A 27,734-nucleotide genomic window follows, 5' to 3' on the forward strand; every position below is an offset into this window, starting at 1 on the left:
TAAACAGTAAAATGAAAATGATTATGAAATGATGTAGAGAGAGATGAGATGCTATGTATACAGTTGATACCGTAAAGTTGAGAGGCGCGTGGTATCACAAATAAGTTTTATTTTGAATTTATCAATGAGTTAATAAGTTACTTTTATTGCTGCGGTGGTGGAGCTCATTTTCCAGATTTCCCCTCCTTCATACAGGTAGTACACTTGTTGAAGCGGAAACGGTGTTCTTGAAGAGTTTGCCGAAGAACTTGAGCCCCGAAGCTCCCCCAGGGACAGTGCCCAGGACCATAAAGAGCAATGCAATTATTTGCGCCACTGCAAAAAGGACTGTAAATGCGGTGCTTTTGGCCACCAAGGCGCAGTATAATGTTAAAATCAAACAGGAACTATACGACAGCGAGGTGAGCAGTCTTGGTTTGGAAAACATTTGCTTCAAAAAGGATCCAAATCCGGAGAGAAAGCAGAAGCTCAATATGAAAAAGAGGCTGCCAAGGGTGTAGAGCAAGGCAAACTTTCTGGCCTTCAATATTAGGAAGGGAATGTAGAACGTGGAAAGGGTCATGCACAGTGCGCCCATTCCTAAGCATGCCACGAAGCCTACGATTCGCTGCAGGCGAGACTAGAAAAGTTAAATTTGAAATTAGCACATTCTGAACACACCAGAGATTGATAAACCCACCAATTTTGGAAAACATGAGTCGGTATCTTTTAGAAAACTATTTGCTTCTGGGTCGGAGCTGGAGAAAAATGGAACTTTCAGCTGTGGCAACTTGACGTTGAAACTGGGTTTCTTCTGATCACTCTGCAGTAACAAGTATTCGTCGAGATCCGATTTTAAATTACTCATACTTTTATATTTATTTATTTGTCGTGTAAGCAAAACAAAACAAGCTGCTAGCCGCGATAACGATAACCAACGCAGACAGAGCTGCCTCCTTGGCTATACTATCTACTATACTGTTCCGGTTTAAAGCTTATGTTATGTCGTTGTTATGTTGGTGGTTGATATATGTGGTTTTCATAAGGTAAACGAGAAATAAAAATAGATAACAGAACATGATGAGCTTCGGGTATTAAGTTTCAGGACAACAAAGGCAACGAATAATATTAATATGAGTAAACGCCAGCGCTTAACATAGTTCTGTTAAAAAACTTATGTTAATGGTTTGGGTGCTGGACAAAATAAATGTTTAGTATATTTTTGGTATTTAATTAGGGCTTGTGTATTTCCATAGGACACTCCTGCGACCACATTGTGTCCGTCACACAAGAGCATCACTAACGGTCACATTGTTTTGAAAATTTTTGGAGTGAACGGACCGCGCGCGTCGTTTGCAGCGAGCTAAAAAAAAAAGTACAACAACAACGGCGGCGGGCGATTAAACAAAACGCCGCCAAAACACACACAGCGAAAATAAATTGTTATTATCTGAAAAGGCAAGTGCCACCACCCCTTCCCCCTTCTGAGTGTGTTTGTGTGAGCAGCGGCTGCTATATATCTGAGTGTGTGTGTGCGCGAGTGGTTTTGTGTGCGAAAATGCATTAATTCACCAATACGAAGGCAGATGCAGCAACAACATCAGCAACAACATCAGCGAGAGGAATATTGCAAGCGTTAATCGAAATACAGTAAAATACAAGAAAAACAGGCAAAAGTAAATTGATCAACGAGAAAAGCCTACTGAATGATAAAAATTTAATTTTTTTATTGTTTTCTATTCAAATATGTGATGCCTTTTGCCGAATAAAAAGTCACCCCATAACCCAGAGTGAATAAATTACACGGGAAAATAACGTAAAATACACCGAGTGTCAAATAAAATCAAATCGGTACATTTGGACTCGGTTCGGTTATTTCGGTTCGACACGCAGAAAAGGCAAAACTCAACGGTCGCGTCGATACCATTTTTGGAAATTATCGAAAGAGCATAGCAAAGCCTTTTGCCTCGAAATATAACGTGTACAATGCGTCAGTTTCGAATAAAGTCCAAATCGAGTTCACAATAATTTAACTACTGAGGCAGCGAAAGAGGATTCTTACATGTTCGGCCAAGGAAAGCAGCTCCAATGGTGTAAGTATTGAAAAAAATGATTTGTAACAAATTATATATATTACAAGGAGAAACAACCAGAAGCATATTTATTTTATTTTATTTTTATTTTAAGCACGTATTTTTGGGTCCCTAAAAAGATTTTATAGAATTTTATTGAGGGAAAGATAGGTAGTGTTATAATTCAAAGAAGTATATCCTATAAATAACGTATTCACTATCTGTATTTTAGCTCTCAACGCTCTCAATGGTAAGAATGGATAACTCGATTGAAAATCATCTTAAATGGAGCAAATAATCCATTCACGGAAATAATGTGATTAACCAATAAAAGCCCATGTATTTTGAAATTTGGGTATGTGTTTAAAGAAGTGCATAACTAAATGTCCAATTAAAGAAAAATTACCATAATTAAATGTCTAATTAAAGGGAAATATGCCTGTACCAAAAAAAATGCCATAATTTATCAACTAAAAAACCATATAAATAATCAAAATAAAAGTGGTTTTCAGAATTTTCCAATACAGCTAATAGTGTTGTTCTAAGATATATATATATATATTTTTTTTTAACAAGGAGCATAACAGGTCTACTTTTAATAAGCATTAGTTGATTTCGGACAAAAGTCAGGTTAGAAATGTCGTTCGAAATCGTCCATTACTCCCAGAAAATGTTCAGTACAGAGCAAAAATTTCTTCCTCTTCTTTGGGCGGTCTAAAGCAATTGGTAGAACACCAGAGCAAAGAAAATTGGCACAACAAAAAATGTGAGCTCGGCGGTAGTGACGCTGGCAGAGGCAGTGACCGAGGCAGAGGCTTTTTGCTGCCGACGGCGGGCAGCAATTAACTCGAAAGCAAAGAATTTCATCAGAAATTCAAAGCACACATACATACTAAAACGGATGACGTGCAACGTCGGCAGAAGCAGCGGCAGTGAGAAACGTTGGAAATTTGTAGCGAAAAATCCAGGCTGACAGCTCCCCCAACGTTCGAAAAAGTAACATGGCGACTATATATAACCCGTATATATAAATATAAATACTGCGTGTGTGCGCGGACTCCAAACTACAAAAACGAACAACGCAAGGGATCAACGGGGAGGGGGCAGCCATTTCTGCGCGAGTCAGAGCGGGACAACAGATAGGAGAGAAATTGTCGTGTCGTTTGAAAAATCGATTCAGCTGCTGAGTGAGCGGGATGAAGCGATGTAGTACAGCATTTTTTTTTTTCTTAACCCGTTTTGTGTGCGTGCGCACAGGGCACCCCGTTAGTGTGTGAGATTGGGGAGAGGAAAACTACAAAGTTAGCGCTCTCTTTCTAGTAAATGCTGTTGGTGTGTGGTCACGTAGCCAAAACACGAAAAGCAGATACTACTAAACACATACTAAAACTGGTTTTCTCTTTGTTGCTGCTGACAATATTCATGAGTTCTAGTTGAATTGCCTGTCTTTAATGTGTTTTTCCTCCTGTGGATGGAATGAAAATTACAAGATGGCAAACTGAAAAACAAAATTCCAAGCATTTGGAGAAATTTCGGAATAATCTTTTCCTATCCTGCGAATTGCTGGGACTTTCGTGTTACATACTATACTATAGGGGTCCCTATAGTATTGTATTTTTGCGAGCCGCACCCCACCAGTTCTACAAAGCGACTGAAATCGCGTAGCACTGCGAACCCAAGTTTGGATGAGCAGCGCGGCAACAGCGGCGTCGGCAGCAAAGAAACTTTCACGGCACCGATGCAGCTTATACCGTGTATCAGAGCGAGATACAAATAGGGCACTCAATAATATAGCTGCTCGCTCACGCACACCAACTTGGAAATTGACAGATGTATGGGTGATTTCCTGCTGCGCCCCAAAAGAAAATACGTAGGAGATTTAGAGCTACAAAACTACACGAATTATGGAAGAACGTGCAATAACAAAGCAAAAGAAGCGCACCACATGACCACATAGCCATTTATAAATATACAGCGAGTTTCTCGTTTTCCATGTACGAGAGAAAAGTACCAGCTATAAATTCTTTATGTACACGAGTATATAGCACGCACACACAAACCCAAACACCCTATGTACTTTGTGCGCTGAAGCAGCAACAACAGCTGGCTATCTCTCTCTAGCAACCACGTCAGACGGCAAACGTCAATTATAAGCAAACAAAGCGACGTTGCCGCTTTTCACAAAAGCCGCAGCGAGGCAGAGCGAGAGCAAGCGAAATGGCGCTTCGCGGCAACGTTGCCAAACTTCAGCATCGACTGTGTGTTGTTCTTGTAGTTTCCATGCTTCTTTAGTGCATGGAATTTTAACATGCTGTACCACCAACCCTCTTTACGGGGGATGGGGGATTATAATAACGCGCTGCTGACGTCGCTGCTCGCATTTTCCACCTTCTCGCATTCGTATTGTTGCAGAGGAAATGGCCCTATACAAGAAGTTTATCTTTGTATATACATACATATGTATATTTAGTACATGCCGTATTCCTCGCTTAAATTGAGGCAAAAAGAGGAGAACACATCTTGGGTCCATTGAAATTTCAATAAATTTAAATTGCTCTAGTTGAATTAAATTAAAAGCGTATTTTTAGTTGGTAAATTAAGGCAAATTGGCATTAGTGGAAAAAATAGTGGAATAAAGTAAATCGCTTTAAGAAAAAGTCAAATAATGCAATCACAATGAAAAAGCTTCTCTATATAAAGTGCACGTGCAGTGTTAAATAAAAATGAGTGCCAGCTGGATCTAACCCACCTATTCCCTGTATCTTTTATTATCCCCATTTCGATATATAGTGTTAAAAATGTGCAAGTGAAGCGGAAATCTTACCAAAGAAAATAATATAAAGATATCCATAAAAGTTCTTAAATCAAACAAAACGAGTATCGTGACAATCCTCACACTGGAATATATAAAAAGAGTGCATAATGTTTAATGGGAAGGAGGGCGCCCATTTAAAATGATGCCCCTCCATTCGCAGCATACGACGCAATGCTCCTCCTAAATAGAAGAAGATTCTGCTGCGAATGTTCCGTTGTCGAAACATGGTACGCGACAATAGCCGTAACATTTGTTTTGGAAAATTAGCCGAAACTACTACGACGCAACAACAACAACAGCAACAACAAGAGCAGCAGCAACAACAGTTCGTTGTGGATAGCAGCACCATTATAAATAACAACAATAACAACAATAATAATAATAATCCAAAATTGAAAAGGTAAGCCTTATTTAAAAAATGTGCATAAGATATATTTAAAATAATAAATAATATGATATACATGTATGTACTTACTGAACTATCTATTGATCGAATTTTGATATATGTAGCTGAAATAATAGTTTTAATTTTATAGTCATAGTCCTCTACGACACTCCAAACACCGAGACCAGCACCGAAAAACCGATAAAACCGCAAAAAGCAAGCTCCAAAATGTTATACACATACATATATGTAAATAATGTATCTTAGAAGATTTCAGCGTAGGCCACTAACAGCTACCTGTGTTAGCTTAGCGACTGTCCACGCGAGCCAGCTCCTATCATTACGTTGGGAAATAAAAAAGTCAGTGCGATATGAATTTGTAAGCTGGCTGCGTCAGAACGCTACTCTCTTACCCCTTCCTCTACGTACCTCAACCCTGGCAATGCGTGAGGCACAAACGCAAATGGCTGGCCATGCCCGAAAAATAGTGCGTATCTTTTTACCTTGGCTTTTCTATCTTAGTATCTCACCTGAGTGGGTTTCACTTGGCAGGGTTGTGTGTGAGTGACTAACGAGAACACCCAAGAGGTAATGAGAGTCAGGAACCGATATTAGTGGGAAGGAATGGGGATACGGCATATGGCAATGGTGCTGCTGCTGCTGTGATGATATGCCACAGATCCCTACATCTTTCTTTACCTTTAAATGTTGTGCATTTATGTTTCGGATTTGCATACGTATATATTTCTGTCCCGAGATTGAATAAACCTTTTAAGATTGTCACAAATATTTTGCTTTTAAAAAGAACTGAAAGTTGGCTGATGAGTATTTGAGGGAAGACAGTCTTTCCCAGGTATACAGATATAGAATACCTCCTTTTCATTTATGTGTGTTTATTGCGTAATACTTTTTCATTTCATAATTTTTGTGCTTTATTTGTGTGTTGTTGGGCCTAAACTAAAGAACTTTTCTGAGCAACGTGTTGTTTTCTGCCGGTTTTAGTTTGCTTTTTTGTGGTTTTCTTTTGTGAGTCGAACGCGTTTTACGGTCCTCTATTAAATTAAATTTTCGTTCAGGGCAAAAGAAAAATGACTTAATTGCTTCATTAGCCACCGCCAAATTAATTTTGTTTCTTTTAAAACAAAGACCAGACCAACACATTTTGCATTTGCTGCTTTTCTGGGCGGCTGCTAATGCTTTGAGCCCGCATCAAGGAAAGACGACAACAGAGGGCAAAGCTCCATTTAATAGTTTTGCGGTAATTGCCAACAGAAATCGTGGAATTGTCGCGAGTTGAAAACAGTAATTGTTTTTTGACATTGACAATGAACCCTGTGGCCTAAGCAAATAAGTGAGCCACCACAGCAACCACGTGAAACATTGGCAAACAGCGTAAAATAAAATTATATTTTCAGCTGCAACCCTAAATAACGCACTTTTCTATCTACTCTTTTCCAATTTTCTTTCTTGAGTACTTGACGCTAGCAAAATATGCATGTTTTCATTTGTAGCTGGCACATATTAAAAAGAGAAGCGAGACTTACATTTTTTCCAGGGCGTTCAGGATTTTTGTTGATTTTCAAATTTAGTATTAGTTCTTCCCAATATGGGTTGTTCATCTCGTCCACGTAACCCCGTCAACGTAAACTAATATTACTTTATTAAATTGAATTTCGTGCTCGGCTTTTTAGCACGCTATGGGCACACAGCAAAAACAACAATAATAATAATGATCTACATACGATTTTATGTAGACGAAATTGTATGTATTGCTTTATAATGTTTTTGACTTGTTTCAATGTCATGTTACAATTACAATTGTTGCTCTCGTTAGATTGGCTTTCTTTATTGTTTTTGTGCAGCATGAGAAAATATTTAGTTTGCGTTGCCCGCCTTTTGTTCTTGTTGGCATTGAGATTTCTCCTCTCTCAAAGTCAAAAATATAGATTAGATAGAGACCAGAAAGGGAACAGAGTAGTAAAAATCTAAGGAACGACTTCTTATTAGTTTATTAGAGAAACATCATTTAGAAACCTATTATTCTTTAAAGTTATCGTAGATTCATAGCAAGTCAGCTACCAAATATTTACAATACCTTAAACTCTCGTACTTTATTATTATTTAAAGGTTTAGTCATGGCTTGTGGTCCGATTAGGTAGTTTTTTTAATCTACAGAGGATCCGTACGGGGTCTATGATTAATCATCCGATTCATCCAACGACGGCAGGAACTAAACCAGAATTATATGAATTTAAATTATTGCACTCGAGCGCTTAGGAGCGTAAGAAATAATTTCGCGAGTAGATTGTGGTTCCAGCCAGTTGTGCAATAACAAATGCATTTTCATATAGTTGAACATACGCCTCTGTTTCGTTGCTATTGTTTTACATATTTATGCCTGGCACTGCACATTTCATTGTTTTTTGAGCAGTGTCGTAATACCAAACGACAAAAACAAAAATAGCAAAAAACCGAAACAGAGTCATGCAATGCGAGGATTGAGATATCACAAGGGAACGTGACGAAGTCGTTCGAAAACGGAGGGTCTAGAGGCGGGAAGGCGTGAGACGACGAAGCTTTTGTATGGGAAATTAGAAATTTCCCAAATTATTTCGCACATGAGATGAGCTAAACTCTGGAACAGAAGCCGGATAAGTGGAGATGAGGCAAATCTCCGGACCCGTGAAACAGTCTCTCCAGTGCGCAGCGTTGCCAAACTTCTCGTTGACAAAAGGTGCTAAAGAACCGGACAGACACAAAAGATTATCGTCAAGGGGCGATTGTATGAGATTGTTTGGCCCCGTGTTCGTGAGACCGAGCGACGAGGCACAGAGCCAGCACAAAGAATGCACAGCCACAATCGATTATATTCCGAAAGAGCTGACGAAGAGGCTTACAAAAGTATGGCTTTTTATACAGAAGTTGTCAAAAATACACATTAATGTTACCTATCTTAGACTTGTGGTGGGAATCACAAATATCCTTCTTTGTTTCCGAACTAGTTGATTGAAGCGTCTGTTCTTATACTAATCCAGCGAACTATATGTATATTCAGTTCCAGGAATTGCGATTTGGAAAAATCATAGCAAAATAAACTTGTGGTCGCATCTGTGAAAACAGCCATACGTGATATCGAGTAAGGAAATTGGAGAAGGATGATGAAGACGGCTCGGATTCTCTTTGGCTTGGTTTCGGTGTTCTTCTACCTGTTTAATAATAACCAGTTGGGGCCTGGACTTGGGTTGGACTATGGTTGATGATGATGACGAGGGGGCTGCTGGACGAAGCTAACCGGTTTTTCGACTTTCTGAGGCCTATCATAAAGGCCCGATCAGGTGCATACATAATAACACTGCTGGCCGCATGAAAATTAAGCGACATTGTTGCAGCAATTTTCATCGTTAGGCGAGAGAACGCTGCGCCGCAAAGGCACAGATACACACCATGTACGCAAACTATGGCTACGCGGCTACAAAGCTGCAGAGAAAACAAAAAGGAAAAAACAAAAAAAGCAATACAGTGAAGTTTGGCAACGTTGTCTGTTGGTGGGGTTTGCAATTTCGCATCTACAGATACAATAATACCCCAGAGCCAGCTGTAGACGCTCGCTGTGCTTGTTTTTCTTGTTTTTTTCTATACACACACACTCTCTGCTTGTTTTCAATTAGATTCGAAAAAAAGAAAGAAAAAATACAAGCAGCATTTGCTGCTGTTTTTCTTGTTGTTCGACGAGTATCTTGCAAATATACCGCACGTTGTGTAAACATCAGTCTCTGACTCTGCTGCAGTCGACGTCGACGTCGCAGTATGTGTGCGAGCGAGCCAGTTTTTGTTTGTGTGTGGTGTAGTTTTGTAAATGTATCTGAGTATGGATTTTTGTATCTTTGCCTTTGTGGTCGCTGCCTTTGTAGGTTTTCCTCTTCTTGTTATTGTCGCCGTCTTATGCCTCTTCTGCTGCCTTTATAACAGCGACTACTTTATTTTTATGCTGGCATTTTTGCGGCACTTAAAATTTGCTCTCTCTCCGTTCATTCTCCTTTTGGCTCTCTCGCTTTTGCCGTTTAATTGCAAATGAGTCATGCACACACAGATATTCGCACACTTGCACAATTCAAAGTCCATGCCTGATTAGCAATAAAATACGTTTTTAATCAATTGGACAAGAAAGAGAGGACACTTCCTCTCAGCTTCCCTACGCATCTTTGATAAATAAATAAATCGATCTCTTTTTTTTTTACTTTTTCGCTGGTACATTTCACCCAAGTAAATACCAAAATCTCATTATTTATTTTTTGTCATTTGGGAGGATTCTCAACTGTAATTGCAATGATTGACAATAATTTCTGTATTTATAATGAAAATTACTTTGATTTTATCCACTTATCGCCTTTACAACGGTGACCATTACCTCTAGACTGCGTTTCGTCGTTTTTCCCTATTAGCTTACTAAACAGTGTAAATAAAAATAAAATAATATTAATTAATGAATAAAAATAAATCAAACGCACCAGAATTGTAAGTTGACCATTTTATAAATATTACAAATTCCACAAACACCATTTTATTTTAACAATTCACTTTATTTCACTTTACATATTTCTTTCTTACTAACGTGTTAAGAACTCGTGCTAAATTTAAGATAGAAATGTTGGAAATGGTCTGGGATAGGTCAACTCCAAATGAAGAAGTAAAATCAAAGCAACGAATTATTATAACTGTAACATTAAAAGCTAGAAGGGAGACACAGACACTACAAGTTCAACCGAAATGTTCTGCTGTAATTTATGTAGCACTGCTCTGCTAATTGATTTTGATTAGTTGGCGAGAGGGCGTTACAACTCATATAACTTGTCTTTTTTCATTTTACCCCGATTTGGCCAATGAGAGGTTAGTCTTTCTTTGCATTTCGGAAATAGAAATAGATATGGGAGGTCATTGTCTTTCTTCGTGATATGTTACGCATACACGTTACTCGCAGAGTAAAAGGGTATACTAGATTTGTTGAAGAGTATGCAGCAGGTAGAAAGAAGTTTTTCCGACTTCGCACATGAATATTTTTGATCTTTATTTAACTATAAAACATTTTTAACTAAATAATTTCTAAAATGTACTTTTCTCGTTGGTTTGTATTTTGTTCTCTTATCTTGCCAAATGTAAATATGCTCGCTACTATTGCAGTGGCCTTTCGCTTTCATCGCCATTCATAAGCTAACACTCATTCCGTCTAAATATACATACATATGTCTGCCGAATCCCTCCACATATCTGTCTGACTGTGGCTAGCACAAAGAAAAAGCTGAGCTACTTCCAAAGATAATGGGAAAAACTGTCCAGAAAAGTGCGAGAGATACAACCATATGTACATGAACTCTTGAATGGTTGTTCTGCGATTTTCTGCGGCGTGCAAACTTCATGGTTCGATGACAAAGCTTTTTTTGTTCTCAATTTTCCATTTTCTATTTTATGTTACTTCTTGCTCCCGCCAAGCGGTCTTTGGACCCTGTAGCTTTGGTCGCTCTTTGTTTTGCAAATTCTGGAATCACCGAGAGGAAAACGAAGCTAAACTTGTTCTGCTCAGGAAGCATTCAAAGAACCCTTTCAGCTTGCGCCTGATTATTATCCAGCAGCAAATAAACTTTGACATTCAAAATACATACACCCAACGTAATATCGGCGCAGTGGAATATGTGGATGAAAGTAGAAGGGAATGAGAGTGGTGGAGAGGGGAAGAGGGAAATGAGAACAACTAGCAGCTGTGCATTATGCGAAGGCAAAAAGAATGCTCGAATGCAAATATACAACGGTGGCAAAATACATTTCCCCCTTTTTTCTGGAACTGAATTCTATATATGAAACTATGTGTTGTTACTGGTCTCTATATTTCTACCCTTTTTTGGGCCTACATCGTTTTATTTATGCTGGGTTGTGCATAAAGTTTCACATTTAATTTTTTTTGTTATCTATTGAATATTTTGTTGTACATATAAAATATATGTAAGTGCCTTGGAAACAATTTGAATTATACATATGTACATATATAATAAATTAAGCCTGAGGCACATTATATTAAATATGTTTATATATCTAAAAAAATAATAATATTGCAACTGTTTCCAACATTAGTCCGCATTAAATCAAGGATAATAGTAATCGGTTAGCTCCGATCATTTATTATTTTTATAATAACCTTATTGTCTAGGTTTACAGCATTGTCGGCCAAAACTGTAATTTTTATTGTCTCCCTCTAATAGTCAAGGGACTCGGCTATAGCGTGCTCTCTTGTTGCTAATATTTTGAATGCAAGTGATTAGAGTACAAATGAGTCCTAAATGAATTTTCTAGATTTTAAAGTCTGTGGAGATCATACAATCGCCTAAGCAACGAATTGTGTTTCTCCAGCGAACAACTTTAAATTTACTGATGGGAGAGGAGCGACAAACGAAGAACACCCACTTCAGGTTGCAGCTGTTGAAGCAGAGTGAAACTCGTTTGGATGTTTGCACTAGTTGCAACTAGTTTTCATTATTTTTATTGCTATTGCTGCAGCTGGCGTATCTTTGTGTTTTTGTCTCGGGCTGAAGAATGAGACCAACTTGCCGTCTGAAACTGAGTTCGCGAACTGTCAACGTTCGCTTCTTCTGCGAGATTTCTGCGCTGCTGTTCTGAGTTTCTCAGAGCTTTTCCTGTGTTTTTTCGATCTTAAACTGCAGCTGTCAGTCAAAGTGGTTGCAACTGCGTTTAAATGTCTCTACATTGTCGTTGTTGTGGCTTTGGCCGCTGCAAATGGGGTCGAGATATTGTGTTTCTCTGTTTCTAACAGTGCAAATTTTTCAGGCTGCGTACATATACTAAATACTATCGGTTTGGATATCCTTTACTTTGACTTGTCGCTTCCGTTATTAACAATAGGTGCGTGTTCGTATCTCTATCTTTAAACAATGATAGTAAACATTCTTAACGACTAACTTTTGGATTTTTTGATAATTTAAATTTGACGTATGCTAAATAATGGCAAATTGTATATTCCTTTTGAGTATAAGAAAGTAAACTACATTATCTTTTAAGGTGGTTCATAATTGTAATCAATTCTAGCAATACCGTAAAATTGTGAATGCCAAATTATCTAAAAAAGATTGAGCGCTAAATTTTCTTTTATTTTCTAGAAGGTTTTAGTATTATCTCTTTATACAATTGTGGGTCTCTAATTGCACAGTAAAGTTCCCTTTCCAACGTCAGTTGGTTCTGAGCTTCAAAATGCTTTTAATGCTAAAGTATAACAAACCAAATACCAAATACAATGCTGCGGTATGTGTGTCATCCTGATAAAGCAGTAAATAATACCAATGTATTTACATTGGGAATATTTTATTTAACTCCTCGCACGTTGAGATAGTTAAATATAAATCTATTTTCGTTGGAGGCTTATATCTTATCACAAAACTTAGCAAGACCATTTCTAACATTTTCATTTTTAAATTACATGTTTTTTGTTGTGTTTTATGTACGACCCTTTGCCCCTTTGTATTGACAAAATTTAGTTAACGATAATGTAACATTAATTTAAAAAATACACAAATTTTAATTATTTCAAAAGCTAGTAAAGTAATATTTTAAGACTTGCATTGTAATACTTAGGCGGTTTATCGTCTATCTATTTCTATTATACATATATCTATATCTATTTTTCAATTAAGTGTTAACAAAGAACTTATCAAATCATATTAAATGACCGAGTCGCACTTTTTATCAGCTCATAAAAGCTTACGCGTTTATATAGGCCTGTATATACTTTATATATGATGAACAAATGCGTTTCCCTCCGACGATTAGATAAGGGTCCTGCTGATAAGCAATTTAAACATGTGAGTAACGTACTACGTTAACTGTAGGCGAGTTCGTCGTAGAGTGGGGAAAACCATTGCTGTATGTGTTTACATAAGGAAGGTTAAGAGTCTACGGTATAGGAATAATAATAGTCTGTTTAAAAGAATCCATTAGTCATTTGGCTAATATGATGCTTGTTTCGAGCTCTAAATCAGTTGCAGGGATTTGATTATCTAGCGACATGATTTCAGAACTTAAGTGATTGATAAGAGGGAAGGGAAACATTAAGGTTGCCTAGTGGCCTTTGTTAAGGATGATTATCAAATTGCATTCAAATTGAATACTTGGAATTTTGAATAATAATGACAAGAATTTGAACAGTTTGACGTTAACTTATTCTTTGAATTTATGAGGATGAATTAGTTAAGACTTAAAGTAAAAGCAACCTTTAACCCCAACTGGGTAGCTTTTAGTTATCTCGATCTTAATTAATCATTTCAGCTTTTGGGGGATTTTTTAAAATTATATTTAGATATTCTGGTTGTCCATTCTATTTCATGCTCTTCGGTTCTAAGTCGTGCCTAGCACCGGATTTGCATTGTTAATTTGAGCATCTATACTTATAAATTTACACTAATAATTAAAAAAATGTAAATACCAGTGAGCAACAAATAGAAATTGCTTCACATTGCACAAAGGCTAGAAAATGATAAAAATAGTAGCTTTGACAAGCCGATGTTTTTACATTTCACGATATATGTGAAATATATCTAGTAAATGCTCATCTATATACTGGATTTTAAGACACACGACAAGGCAAATTCAAAACACTTTTAAGCTGAGTTCTTTCATCATGCTATCCATGCACAGCCCATATATACGTGTATATTTATATAGCGAATCACAAATACGTATATACGACTATATACATTTCGAGGAGCCACAAAAGACCAAGGCAAACACAGGCGGAAAGAATGACAGAAGAACAGACTGAGGAAATCTCCATATAAACAGACCGCCATCGTATATACCATACGTGTACCTCCAGCTCTGACTGTTACCTACCAACAACAACGAATGTACCTGTTGTGCGTTGAAAAAAACCAAGGAGACAGACAGAAAAATATAAAGAAACCAGCAGTAAGTTTAAATGTTATTCAAGTTACCTTTGAGACTTAAAACCGGTTAGCGGCTCACGTAGGTGCTGCCAACTCACAAAACAAAAACAGAAAACATAATGTTAGTCTCGTCGTGATGCCAGCGGGCAAGTTTGAAGAAAAGAGCGTATCAGACCAGAACAATTATCGAATACAGGCAAATGAAAAATTATTCTGGCATAAATCAATATTTTGTTCATTTATTTTTAATCGATTTAAAATTAAAGAATAGTAATAGTCCAGATTTTATTATTTTAAAATTGTCTTTTAATTATTTGTTTAATTTAGTCTTGGTTTTAATTTGGTGCGGTTTAATTAAACATTAGAATAGTGATTTAATAAAAATAAAAATGTTATTATTTTCCGTGCTTGAATATATACGCCATATAATTTAGTCTCGAAAAAAGGGGTACCGACTGACTTTTCTTTAGTTATTGCCATCTACTCCTGGCTGGCTATGTAAACCAGTTTATGTTGTTTCTGTTTTTTCATGCAAATATACTCGTTCATATACGCGTTTTCATACCATTCCAACGGAAGTTTTTTTTTTTTACAAATTTTGTGAGGTGTTTGTCTTAAGTAATATGTTTATACCTTAAGTAATATGTATATATTCTTAATCAACATGATTATCCCAACCGATTTTGCCAAGACCGGCCGTAAACGACTTCCAAATTTAGTTGATTGAGGTCTTTAGAGTACTCTCGTTGCTCTTACATTTTTCTTTTTAACAAATAACTATTATGACATTTTTTATACACCTTACTCGAGTTGAAAGTTCTGTAACAGGTGGGAAGCGTAACCGACAATATTAAGTATATACATTTATATTTATTATAAATATATTTTCTTGATCAGCATAATTATGCGAATCGATCTGAGAATGTCTACCTGTCCGTCTGTATGCACGCATTATTCTGGGGAACTATAAAAACTGTAAAATTTGTCTTGCAAATATTTATTTTCATGCAAAAACATTTTTTGGCCATGCCCACAACCAACCGAAACTATCATGCCATCGTTTTAGGGTTTGATTAGGAGTCTTAAAGCAATGGCCACTCACGTCCACAAATCTAAACTGTATTTATATATGTATATATATATATTTTTTTTTTCAATTTCTAGCATTTAACGTTTTAAAATCCTAGCTCAGTAACGGGTATCTGATAGTCGAGGAAATTTTATTTTTTTTAAATCTACCTTACCACAGAAATCGTACGCCCCAAAATGGTTTATTACTTTAGAGCACTTAAATATTAGATTTCATTTCTTAATTTAATTTTAAATTAATTTTTGTTGCCTTTAGAAATGCGATTAAAATTCAAAATATTCAACTCTGGTAAACCCATTTGCATAACCAGTTTTCTTAACTCACGAGATCGAGGATGAGCGGGTCACCATTGACAATTTTCTTATTCTTCGGACAGATTTCGTATCGTGTGTTCTTGACCTGTGATTTTTTGAGTTGGCCACCTGCTGCATTTTCATTGAGCTAAGGGGGTTGGTCCTTACGAGCAGAAGCATTGACCATAATGTGACTTTTTTGTATTATTTCGTTTGACTTCCGTTTGGACTTATGTAATTCATATTAATTCAAAATTGCTATCGGAAAAATTAACATTTTGTATCTGCAGATGTGGCTGTACCGAAGTTCGTAATGGTATCTGTACGATGCTTTCACCAAACGTATAGCAAATTTTTTGAGGGTTCGTGATCTACCACACGCACAGATTTTTTTTTAGGAGTATACCTATTGGTAGGTTCTTTAGTGCAGGGAGTAATTTTTTTTATGTGCCAACTATTCTTCCATTTTAGTAATATGTATTATGTACTCCATGATTTCAACGTATATTTTTGATGATACCTTATGCAATTTGCACGCGTGAGTACTTTTGAAGTCGCGTGCAGCCCCAAGCTACAGTACATTTCTTCGTTTTTTCTTTTTATGCTGTGTGCAGTATATTGGTGAAATTGGGTTTGATGTTAAGTTTCACCACCCACGTTCTAGATTGGGTTTGTTGGCCCCTCATACTAAATAACACAAATCAGAAATCCGGCAAAAGCTTTTTATTTCTACTGCCATTGCTGAAACATTCGTTGTTCTTGTCTTCAATTATGTTTAGCTGTTGCGGCTGCAACGACAAATAGAAAAAATCCGGAAGAACGCTATAGTCCAGTATTTGGAGTATAGGTACCCCTTAAAGGCAATTTACCATTTCAAACAGCCGGCCTAATTTTGTCTAAATTTTGCTTACAGTTTGTCATTTTTATTTCGTTTGTCAATCTTGTGTCATATGAAAAGTTTCACGAACCCCTGATGATGATGAAAAACAATGTTTCATCTTCGCACTTTAAGCAATTTGCACTTGGAATTTTGGGCACGGCTTCTTAAAAAAATGTAGAGTCTTTAGTAAAGACTCTTTACAGCTTGGAGTTGAAAGGTTCCCAGTTCCCAGGCGTATATTTGTGTATATGCACATATGTACATATGTGCTATAGACAAACAATAATACATATATGTGCATTTATAATATCTCCCGCTTACTTTCTGTGTGTTTCTATGTATCTCTTTTGTCTGCTCGGCATTTGGCGGCTGACTCTCCAATGTCAGCAAGAGATCAATAAACTTTTGGCAAATAACAAGAAACGAAAAAATACGAGAAAAGAAAACAAATTAAAGCGCATAAAAAACAGATTACAGCGAAAAGAAATAAATAGCAGCCAAAGTTTCGACACATAAAGCGTGAAACGGGAAGGGGGTTTGGGGTGTAAAATCTCCATTTTATATAATCACAAACAATGTAAAATTCGAGACTTATTGTGAATACAACACATAATGGTCTATTTTCCTTCTACCCTGCTGCTTTTGCGGCGTCTCAGTTTCTCTCCTGATATTTTTGGCGAACGGAACAAAACTGAGCGTCAGTGTCATTAAAGTTTCTTGGGTATGCCAGGGGCCACAACAAAAATAAACATGCCATAATATGCACGCAACATGTTAAATCTTTAACCAATTTTCCAGAAAATATGTAAACAAAATTATTACCAATTGGATGTCTATATTAGTAAATACTTATTTAATATTATTTTAGAAGTTAAGAATTTATTCCCAGTTGTTCTGAATTAGAGCTGTATACAAAGGTAAAAATGATCACTGATTGTTCGTTCAATAACACAACATCAATAAGACGTTTTAGCGTTTGTTTTAGCTTTCTCGACCTTTTAATGGTTTTCAGGCTATTATTCGATTTAGTAATGTATTTTCTTCGGTGTGTGTGAGTTGTCCCTCTCTTCTCGTGTCCCTAAAAATAGTAACAAGCAAATACAAATAATGTATTTATTTTTACCTTTTGGCTTTACAATTTTTGGCTCGTCCTAAACGATTTGAACTTTTGGCAAATGGAGAAAGACCGTTTTGGTTGAGAAATGTACAAAAATCGAGAAAAACTTCTGGGAAACTTTAAGAAAATTATATTTTTTCCTCTGGAAAGGCATGACAATAATTTAAAAATTTGTAAAAAATGTTAATGTTCTAATTTTGATTTGATTTTTTTATTTATAGGTGCGTATCCTTAAAGCGACACTGCCTGCCTCAAGTCCTGGATTATTGAGGCAGCCATTGAGTGACGACAGTAATGTTGATAGTAATGTAAGTTTACATGTCAGTGAAGTATTTCGTTTAAATATCTGAAAGTCTACCGTTCAATTAAATGGCTAAAATGTATTTAAGTTACCTAAATGTTACATGTTTCAATCTCCCTCCTTGGAAGAAACTCACCCGTAAAAGTAATAAGTACCATTGGCATAGGGCACTTCTTATCAGCTTCGTGCAACGTATCGTAATGTGCCGCATCACCCTTTTCTTTCGGTTACGCACTTGCCGTTTCTTTTACCCTGGGAAGAATTTTACAATTAAGCTCAATTCCTACTCACTTGTATTTACTGATTGCACTTGACTTGAACAACTGATGACAGCTGAATAGTATATACACAGTACCTTTCGGAAGTCTGTGTATCGATAGCATTTTAAATATCACTCGGTGTTGTGTGACCCACTTAGCGATTATAATAGATTTTCGAAAACCGGTCATAACGAGGAAATGAAATACAAACATGCTGCTATGACCAAGCCCAAAAAGAGACCCACTCTCTAAAATGTCAATAAATCTGGACAAATAATATCGAATTCGGTACACAGATATGTATACGCCGGCTTAAATATATTAGCAAATAATGCATAGAGGCTAACAAAAATTAATAGAGATGTTCAAGGTTTTTTTTTTTGACTCGACGTCTCATCTTTAAGTCGTATTCGTGGCTAAACACAAGACAATGAAAAAAAAAATTAAAAAACAAGACTGATGGCAGCTTTCAGTTAGATATTCAAACGTGTACTATTATCACCGTCCTAAGTAATGGTCTTTAATTAATTTAGATTAAAGGCTCAGAAGGAGGACTAAGTTATTTATTTTATTTCCACCTATTTTATTTTATGTGTATTAAAAAATGCATTCTAATATAAGATGAATAATTGTTTAGCTGTGAAAATACCTTCAAATTATACAATCTTAACTTTTCAAACAGATATGCTTGAGAACTAAATCTTATATTTCGAACACAATGTTTTCCTATCGGGAGTGCAAAGGGCGTATATACATACATATGTTATTTTAAAGATTAGTCTAAATCGGTAGGAATTAGAACGAAAATGATTAAAATCAAAACAGAATCTAGTATATTCCTTTTTTTAACCTACGCATTTTGAGAATTATGCATTTAAAGTGTCTTGTGTTTGAGCTTAATTATCATTGCATGAAAATAGAGAAAGGGTATATGGCTTCTCTAAGGTCGATTTCGACCCCGAGTTGGCTTTCATAGATTAACGCAATATAAAGTTTATAACGGAAATGCATACAGTGTGCCCACTAAGAAATGCATTCAAAATCAATCGAATTTATTCAACAGTAAAGATAAAAGATGGTTTATACAACTAATTCAAGCAGGCAGTAGCTTAAGTAGTAAACGTTATATTACGTGTTAACAAACTGAAATGCGGCTAAGTTTGAAAAAGCTTGAAAATCAACACAACAATATATTATAAAAAATCCAAACTAAAAAAGATATAAGAATGTAAAATTAATTTTATTCTTTAACATGTGGGTAAACAGTTTTATTGGTTTATTGTGTATGTGTGTTTCATGTCAATGCGACGTTACATAAAGTTGTACATACGCCCCTATTTGCCGGATTCCGATTTCGATTTATTTATTTGTTTAATCTTTTCAATTACAATAACCATGTGTGTATGAGCATAATTAAATTAAAATAATAACCTAATGGATTTGGATTTTTGAGGTCTTCCTGCATTTTAGCAGCATTACTGACTCATTTAGATTTCCAAGTTATCTTGCAAAAATGTGTACCTTGCAACAGAAACAATTTGCCGAGATCGTTATTAAAAGAAATTGCATTTCCAGGATTCATTTGCCACAACCACCGTTGTGGTATAAAGACAAATTCAGGCTCTCGTGACTATGCTGAAGGGGCTCTGGATTTTTATATCCCACCCCAATTTTTCCCCTTTAATTTATCGCCCTGCCATTGTAAGGATGCCATGGCTATGGCTGCTGCAATCGAATACTTTGGGTGTGTCCCAAAATCCTTTTCGATGCATTGAAATAAATTGCAGTAAACATTAAATAAAAGAAGTGAAAGGAAAGAAATTACCAAAACCAAGAAAACTCCAGCTATAATCAATCTTTATGTGTGTGGAAATACTTCCTGGCCCGCGGATATTGGTAGCTGGAGAAGATAAGGAACGATTTATTTTTCCCCAGAAGAATATATGTATTGGTTATTAACTTTCAGTTGTGTACAGAGGAAAGACAGAGAGAAGGACAATTAAATTTTACACACTGATGAATACATCCACCTCACAATATCATTTTTGTATTTTGCAGTGTACATCTGTATGTATATATTACTTATATAACCAGAACGCCTGCAAGTTTAGATACAGAACACATATACAGCTGCGTCAATTGCAACTGTGAATTTCCCTGGAAAATATTGATCGGAAAATCAATTTTAATTAAATTGTCAGCCCCCCAAAGGAGGTGATTATGTATCCCATTCGCAATGTGCGTTTGTATCCGTATCTGTGGATGTGTTTTTGCATCTCCCTGCATGTAATTGCATTGCCCTGTCGCCTGTTTTCACTTGAATGGTTTTGGCAAACAAAGTTTGCAATTTTGTCTCCATTTTCGCCAAATCAAATTAATTTAAATGCATCCAAACAAGTTAAGACTTACCAGAATAAATGGTGGCAGTAAATACTGAATTCTGCTAGTGCTTGGGAAACTCGAATCCTTGGTTTCATTTGAGTGAGAAGTTATCAAAAGTCGCAGTTAATTTAAGAGATGTTAATCGGTTTACAATTTGTAATTTATAGTTTGGTAGTAGTCAAAAAATTGATTAAAAACTTAGTTGGTTCGAAGTAAATACTCAAGAAACAATTTTCGTTAAATATATTTTAGAAGTGAATATGTGTATATACGCGCAGAGAAAAAAGGGTATAATACATTCGATAAAAAATATTTAAGAGGAAGCGTTTTCGAAGGATTAAAAGTAAAATTTTTTATTAGGATCAATAGCCGAGTCGATCTAGCCATGAGTCTGTCTGTACGAACGTGAGATCTCGGGAACAATAAAAACTAGAAAATTATATTAAACACGCAGCTTTCAGAACATTGCCACTCTTACTCCCGCAAACAACTCTATCTAGCTGAGTAACGTGTATCTGATAGTCGAGAAACGCGTTTTCTCTAGTTTTCGTACAAATAAGTTTACTTATATTAGTTTACTCGATTCATTTATATGTGGTGCTACTTTGCATCGCATGCCTGGGATCTGACGAAGACAGTATCAACACAACGACTACCACATCTTATCCTTCTTGGTTTCGTTTTACCGCGCAAGATATATTTAAATCTTTGTTGCTTATTAGTTATAAGCACGTCTTTAGCTTATGAAAACATTTGATATCGAGAAAAAATAGTCATTGATATTTTCCAAAATACCTGGTAGTTATAGTGATTACACGTTTTCTATGCTGCAGTTTAGCTTTTTGTTACCATTTCATTAGAAGCGGCATGATAAGAAACCCCAATGCATGTGGAAAAACAAAGTGCACTGGAAGTTCCTATCGCCGGGATAGGCTCTGGAGGTTGTGTGTCGCGGAGAAAGAGGACAGTCTGGCTACAGAAAGGGCGCGGCAGAGGTGCTTCCTGTAAAACTCCTCATGTCGTCGCCAGTGTCTTTAAAAGTGCTTTCATTTTCCATTTCCACGACCTCGTTTTCAAGCAATCCTAGCCTCTAAGTTAGGAAGACGGTTATTTTTTCTAGCTTCTGATGTTCTGTCATTTTTTTTACTTTAATCTTTCAGTGATTTTATTGTGGCAATTTATCCTGTTGTTGTTTATAGGGCCCTGCGGCTGTGGGTGGCTGCCAGGATATGAGAGATAACCAATGTCCTGGCCTTTTATATATATGCATATGTACAAAGTATGTAACGTAGTCTGTAGCATTTTCTGTCCAGATTATGTACTGGAATTCAGAGAGCGCAGGCGCAATACGACGGTAAATTCTCTGCCCTTTTTCGGATTTCCCCTAGCTTTCTCTCCCAGCTAGGCATTCGCCTTGCATAAGTTTCATTCAATGGTTTCAACCGGCCTGGGAGGGAAGTTAATCTGTGCTCCTAGCCCTGCTTGTTGTTGTTATATGTAACCCCTACCATTTTGCCACCCATTTTTTTGCCGCTTCCGGTTGCGTCACTTTGGCTTGGGTAAGCAGAGCGGCGAATTTTTTCAGAACATCCTTGCCTTTCTTTACTTCAACTTTTATTCCACTTTGCCCTCTGAGCTTGTCGCATACCTTGGACATACACCACACCAATTCACATGCATGTTACTACTTTAATTGAGGTCGCTAGTTGGAATAATTAATAATTAAATTTGTTGGAGGTGTGTCAAAATAATCTAAACAACAAGATTAATAGATTCATAGGATATCCCGTTTTCTTAATTCCGAAGTTAGTTTAAAATATTGTAGGTCTACTGTGCTATTCAGATAAATCAAAGCTAACATGCTTTAAAAACAATAATTGTTATTACACCCTTTACTCGTAAAGTAAAAGGCTATAATAGATTCGTTGAAAAGTATGTGACAGGCAGAAGGAAACGTTTCGGACCATATAAAGTATATATGTATAATCCTGCGTCCGTCTGTCCGTATGAACGTCGAGATCTTAGGAACTATAAAAGCTAGAAGGCTAAGATTAAGCATTCAGAATCTAGAGATAGACGAAGCGCAAGTTTGTTGATACGCCCACAACCGCCCCAAACTGCCACGCCCACACTTTTGCAAATGTTTTTTCATATTTTAGTTATTTCATATTCTTAGTTTTATAAATTTCTATCGATTTGCCAAAAAAATTTGTGCCACGCCCACTCTACCGCCCAAATATGTTTTGATTTTTCTTCGTAATATTGTTTGTGTTGCCAATTTCTATCGGTATACCAGAAACACTTTGGCCACGCCCCTCCTTACACCTACAAAACGCCCAAAATGTATTTGCCAGTATTCTCTCTATTTTTAATGTTGGTTTGTTTTTTTTAACATTAACATTAACATTTCATGAAATAACGGCTATTTTCTAAATCTAACATTTCTTAATTCTATGTGGGATACGAAATATTTTATATTCTTAATGCTTTAGAATGAGAAATTGTTATAATATGTTTATCTAATTCCTTTAGCAGAATGCCGTGATTACGTCCTGCGTCTTGTCATTCCCGTGCCCTTCAACTTTTGCATGCTACAGGGGTGCACTCTATCCAACCATGCTTCTGTAACTTCTTCTTTCCGACCTTCCTACTCCTACTGCCAATTCCGTGATGTTGATAAATTTCACGCCCTGAGGGAGACGCGTGTAGTGAATGTTCTCCCGTTCGAATTACTTTGACTGCAGTCAGTTGGGAAATGGGAGGGCAACGTCGTCCGGCTATGATTGAAAATAAGACTTAAAAAGGGTAACAGAAATTTCAACTCTATGAACACGGTAGTGTAAATGTGTAGGGAATGCGGGAAACCCTGCAGACTAAGTACATACGGGGCTTCTTTTTAGCCTCCCCTTCTGTTATGTGCTAGGGAAGCCAAATATACACATAAGTAACCTCAAACAAGGACGTTCGGTGAGAAACTTTTGCCAGGACAATGACTGGGAGACTGTGCGCTGACGATTCAACCAACCAATTGTGTGCTAAAAATAAACACAATAAATGTATTTGTGAGAGCCGTTTTAATGCTGATACGTTTCTTAATAGCTTACCATCGCTGGGCTTTTGACATAGAGGATTCATGTAAATTATAACATAGTCTTCAGCTGTTTGCTTTGTATTTGAACGTTTCGTTTGAAGTATCAAAATTTGTATAAAACCTAAACCTAAAACCACCGCTATTTAGGTTTGCTTCTCTTCACCGACTATTCAGCCATTTACTGCGCAGTCATCTTCTTGGTCATGTATTACATAAGCGCTCCCGCATCCACAGTAGCGCTGCAAGCATGCAGTAATGCAATTTACAGACGCCCAAAAATGTCCACCTACCTTCGAGGTTGTTGTTGTTCAATGGGTGGTTTTGGGCGACGGCGCTTCTTCGACTGGCCGCAAGCCTCCCCCCTCCCGTTTTCTCCTGGGCGCAACAAATGTTGCGCAGTAATGTTGTTATTACTGGCGATGTTGTTGTTCTCGGTGGCGTTGTTTTGGTTGGTGTGGCCCTGCAATTCCGTGAACCGGGCGCTCTTTTAGCTGAATTGATTTTTCCGATGGCCTCAACTGCGCATGCCGGACAATCATTCTCCTCTACTCATCTTAACCCCTGTTTCGCCTCCTAACTACGTTTTCGTTAAGCATATGAACAATTTCGTAGGGTTAATATCTTTTTGGAACATCCTTCAAGAAATCTCAAAACATAAGTTACTTCATACTCGTATAAGAATTTACCATAAATTTATGAAAGACTGTACCGCACTTCAGTGCCACCCGCCTGACTTAGGCCCCGAGCTATGTGCACCACAGCCACTTTGTCTGGCACGTTCTCCTGCTGCAGTCGAATTCTCTGCCTCTGGCGCTGCTCGCCAACTTCTGTGACCTGAGCAGAGGGCTGGAAACTGCTGCATTCAGCTCCACCACCACCATCCCTGTGCATATACTCAGTACATATGTATATGCGGTAAACAGTTTCTTCTTGCTGCATGATGCGTTTGGCCATATTTTAAGTGCTGCCCCTTAAAGAGCCTAATGCGGCTTTAAAAAATATTCATTCCAGCAGCTTCTGAGGGCTTGAGGGATCATTCTTACTAAGATGGCTTCAATTCATCAGCTTGTTCATTGTATAACGTAGCCTGGGTAAATTAGGATTACGATTATAAAGCTATCTGGTCTTTCCCAAAAAATTCTCCTATATAAGTCAAAACGTTCATGACAATATTAAATCCTTGTTAAATATTAATAATAGTCGCATAACCATCGTAATTATACAAAAATTTTATCATAAGTAAGTCTTGGTAATACCTTCAAGAATAGTCTGAAGAATATTACTGTGTTATTGAAGTATTTTCTCTGTAATTTAACTTTCAAATATAAATATATTTTTTGAAAAGTACTATATATATTAAACTAGGCGCTCTAGAAAGCTAATAAAATCTTGAGTTTCCTATAGATACGAAAAACATCACATCTTTTGTAAGAGCCAAACCTAGTACTAATTAAGATACGGCTGCTATTTAGCACTATGTTATTTTTAGTAGGGATCTTAATCTTTTAGGATATGGTGAGCCTGAAAACGGTGTACAACTGAACCCCATTGTCCCTTTTATGGAAAAAATTGAGCCTTCTGCGCCTTAATTTATATGGGGGTTGGTTTTTGAGTCTTGAATTGAATGTCATTGTTACTCGTAACTTCAGGTAAAACTGTAAATTTTTACCTGGCCTCTTCCGAATTTTAAAATAGAAAATAAAAAAAATGGCTCTGGATAAATGTAAATTCAGAAAATTGACACGCTTTTTACACGGTTCACGTTACGTATGGTTACTTTACGTCAGAGTTGCTTACGTTACGGTAGTATCAGACAGTCTGGCAGCACTAAACACGAATATCGGCACATAATGAAATCGGTAGTCAGTGAGCGAAATGAGCTGAGGGGAAGAACTGTTTATTAAATGAAGAGCAAATCGCAAGAACAAATAACGTAAGGAAAGCCTTAAACCGTGTAAGAGTGACGGAATAATAAAATATTTAACACTAAAAACCGGTTGGCTATTAAATATAGCAGCAAAGAAAAACGTGGCTCTCCCGGCTTTTTTGCTTCTGTGTTTGTACTTCTTCGTAGCAGTTTTCGTGTGTGCAAACGCATCAGTGTGTGAGATATTTGTTTGTATGTGTAGCCGCGTAAACAGACGCAGACAAATAAAGGAAGAACTTGGCGGATTAAGCCGCACGTCAGTTTAATTGGCGCCCGTTTATTTATTTGACCAAGTGAAAATTTTCTTAGTGCCGATTTATCAATAGTACGAAGAAATCGGGAGCGGATAAGCAAAAAAAAAAAAACGATAGATTTGGTACATTACTGATTCCCGATGTTAGCACTAAATATTGGGGCGCCCGGTTCTGGGGCTGATAAATTAAACCGGGATTACCCATGTAGCAATGCTTACAACGACAACGATTTTCCCAACGAGAACCGATAAATAATATGAGAAGGTGGGTTACTATTTTGGCAAGCATCATGAACATTGGTAATGCGATGACCATGCATACGTAGTTAAAAAAAGCAAAACAAAGTGGTGGCAACCCTAATTCAATATATACATATGCATGTACTATATGTATATGCGTAAATGTTTTTACATAGATAATCAAAAAAAGTGGTACAAAAATATATAAAGACAAAGCAGAAAAAGCTAAATTAATTATGCTTAAATTAAAACATATTTTTGCCCTTTATTTAGACGCTATAACAAATACATACACATATAGTGTTTCTGAAGTTTGATGTATTGTTCTACACTATTTTAGGTCTACAGAGGAACCACCGACAAACAGCTTCGAACGGAATTATTACGACCGCACCACCAGCCGTTTAGTCACTCAGTATCAAGCGAACAACTCAACTTCCTTGGCAAATTCAAACTCCAGTCCCTCGTCCGTGAGCGCCTCCGCGTCAGTCTTCGCTACGGCGGCAGGAGGGTCTTCCGAGAGATCGCGCAACCGAGATCGGCCGTACAGGAATGGTTCTGCCAGCGTTCAAGGCGGCGGCATCAACAGCAGCAACACGACGACGACGACAGCAGCCTGCACAGCTGGAGGATCGGGATCGGGAGCAACTGGAACTGGGACTGGAGGTTTGGTAGGCTCAGGTCCTGGGGGAGTACCGCAGGCGCTAGGCGACCGCAGCAGCACCCAGAATATCCACCAGAACCATCAGAGCGCGCGGGTGGCTCCACCACAGTCATGGTACGAAGCCGCCACTGCTGCAACGACGGCCCAATTGAAAAGTTCTGGTGGCAGTGGCAATGCCGGCGCCTCAGCAGCCGTGGGCTTCACAATGAGCAGCTCACCGATCAACCATCATCCGCACCAGCATCCGCATCTTCAGAATCCTCAACACCCGCACTACACCAGCAGTCCAGTGGTAGGAGCCGGATCTTGTCCCTCCACCGCTCAAGGACAGCCACAGATTCAGTCGCAATCGCAGACCACGGCCGTGCACCGAAGCGTGGCCTATGCGGGAAGTGCTGCGGATGACTCACTGAACACCGCCACCTCACGAAATATGCTTCTGCACAGCAGCAAACTCAATAAGCTACTTAAGGGGGCAGGAGCAGCGGGAAGCGGAGGAGAACGCTCTGGTTCGGAATCACCAGTAAGGGCTGGAGGAGCTACTCCTTTGACTACGACAAGTACAATCACAAACAATAGTTTTAGTAGTAATAGTTTAAATAATACAATAACCACGGCGACTCCAACAATGCCCACGATAGCTTCTGGAGCAGCAGGATCGATGGGGTTAGGATCGGGAGCAGAAGCGGGAGTTTGTTCCAATTCCGGTACAGCCAGCGGTGACATTCTAAATGTGGCCGCTGTTTTGGCCGCCGCCGTGGACAATGGGGTGCCAACGCATCCGATCCGGACACGACATAACCTGCACGGACGCAGCACCACCTCCTCCAGTCGCTCGCACTCGCGCTCACCGAGTAGCTACAGCAGTTCGCACAGCTCCTCCTCCTCATCGCACTCCTCATCCCACTCGCACGCGTCCAGTCCCGTCCAGTCTTCGGGCAATTGTGCGATGGCAGAGGGGCGCAGCAGTCGCACCGTTAATTCTGTCGCAGTAACCAGTAAGTTACGATCATACAAAATTATATTAGAGATATGTCGTATTA

General features: G+C 37.7%; 2 protein-coding genes and 1 long non-coding RNA gene across 9 annotated transcripts in view; 1 reads left to right on the forward strand and 2 right to left on the reverse strand.

Moving 5' to 3' along the window:
- Positions 1–89: 89 nt before the first annotated feature.
- Positions 90–932, reverse strand: LOC117135177 (protein transport protein SFT2). Its single transcript, XM_033295242.1, has 2 exons — positions 680–932; positions 90–619 (listed from the first exon to the last, which is right to left on the reverse strand). The coding sequence occupies exons 1-2, from the start codon at positions 845–847 to the stop codon at positions 188–190; spliced, it is 600 nt and encodes a 199-aa protein (XP_033151133.1). The 5' UTR covers positions 848–932; the 3' UTR covers positions 90–187.
- Positions 933–1,295: 363 nt separating this feature from the next.
- Positions 1,296–27,734, forward strand: part of LOC117150430 (protein split ends) — a 44,449-nt gene continuing 18,010 nt past the window's right edge. For 2 of the 7 annotated variants that reach the window (XM_033317312.1, XM_033317321.1), the window contains exons 1-4: positions 1,296–2,072; positions 2,284–2,301; positions 4,842–5,266; positions 26,368–27,689. In XM_033317312.1, the coding sequence (XP_033173203.1) occupies positions 5,073–5,266; positions 26,368–27,689 (1,516 nt within the window). In that variant the 5' untranslated portion in view covers positions 1,296–2,072; positions 2,284–2,301; positions 4,842–5,072. Of the gene's footprint in view, positions 2,073–2,283; positions 2,302–4,841; positions 5,267–17,794; positions 17,882–25,894; positions 26,053–26,367; positions 27,690–27,734 lie in introns of those variants that run through there. The other 5 variants (XM_033317329.1, XM_033317336.1, XM_033317345.1 and 2 more) reach the window with 3 other exon arrangements.
- Positions 22,859–24,432, reverse strand: LOC117150473. The gene is made up of 4 exons (XR_004460766.1): positions 24,294–24,432; positions 23,898–24,184; positions 23,621–23,846; positions 22,859–23,551 (listed from the first exon to the last, which is right to left on the reverse strand). It is a non-coding gene; the product is annotated as an uncharacterized LOC117150473 (long non-coding RNA).

This window comes from Drosophila mauritiana, chromosome 2L (genome assembly GCF_004382145.1).
Source record: "Drosophila mauritiana strain mau12 chromosome 2L, ASM438214v1, whole genome shotgun sequence".
In the NCBI taxonomy this organism is placed as follows: domain Eukaryota; kingdom Metazoa; phylum Arthropoda; class Insecta; order Diptera; family Drosophilidae; genus Drosophila; species Drosophila mauritiana.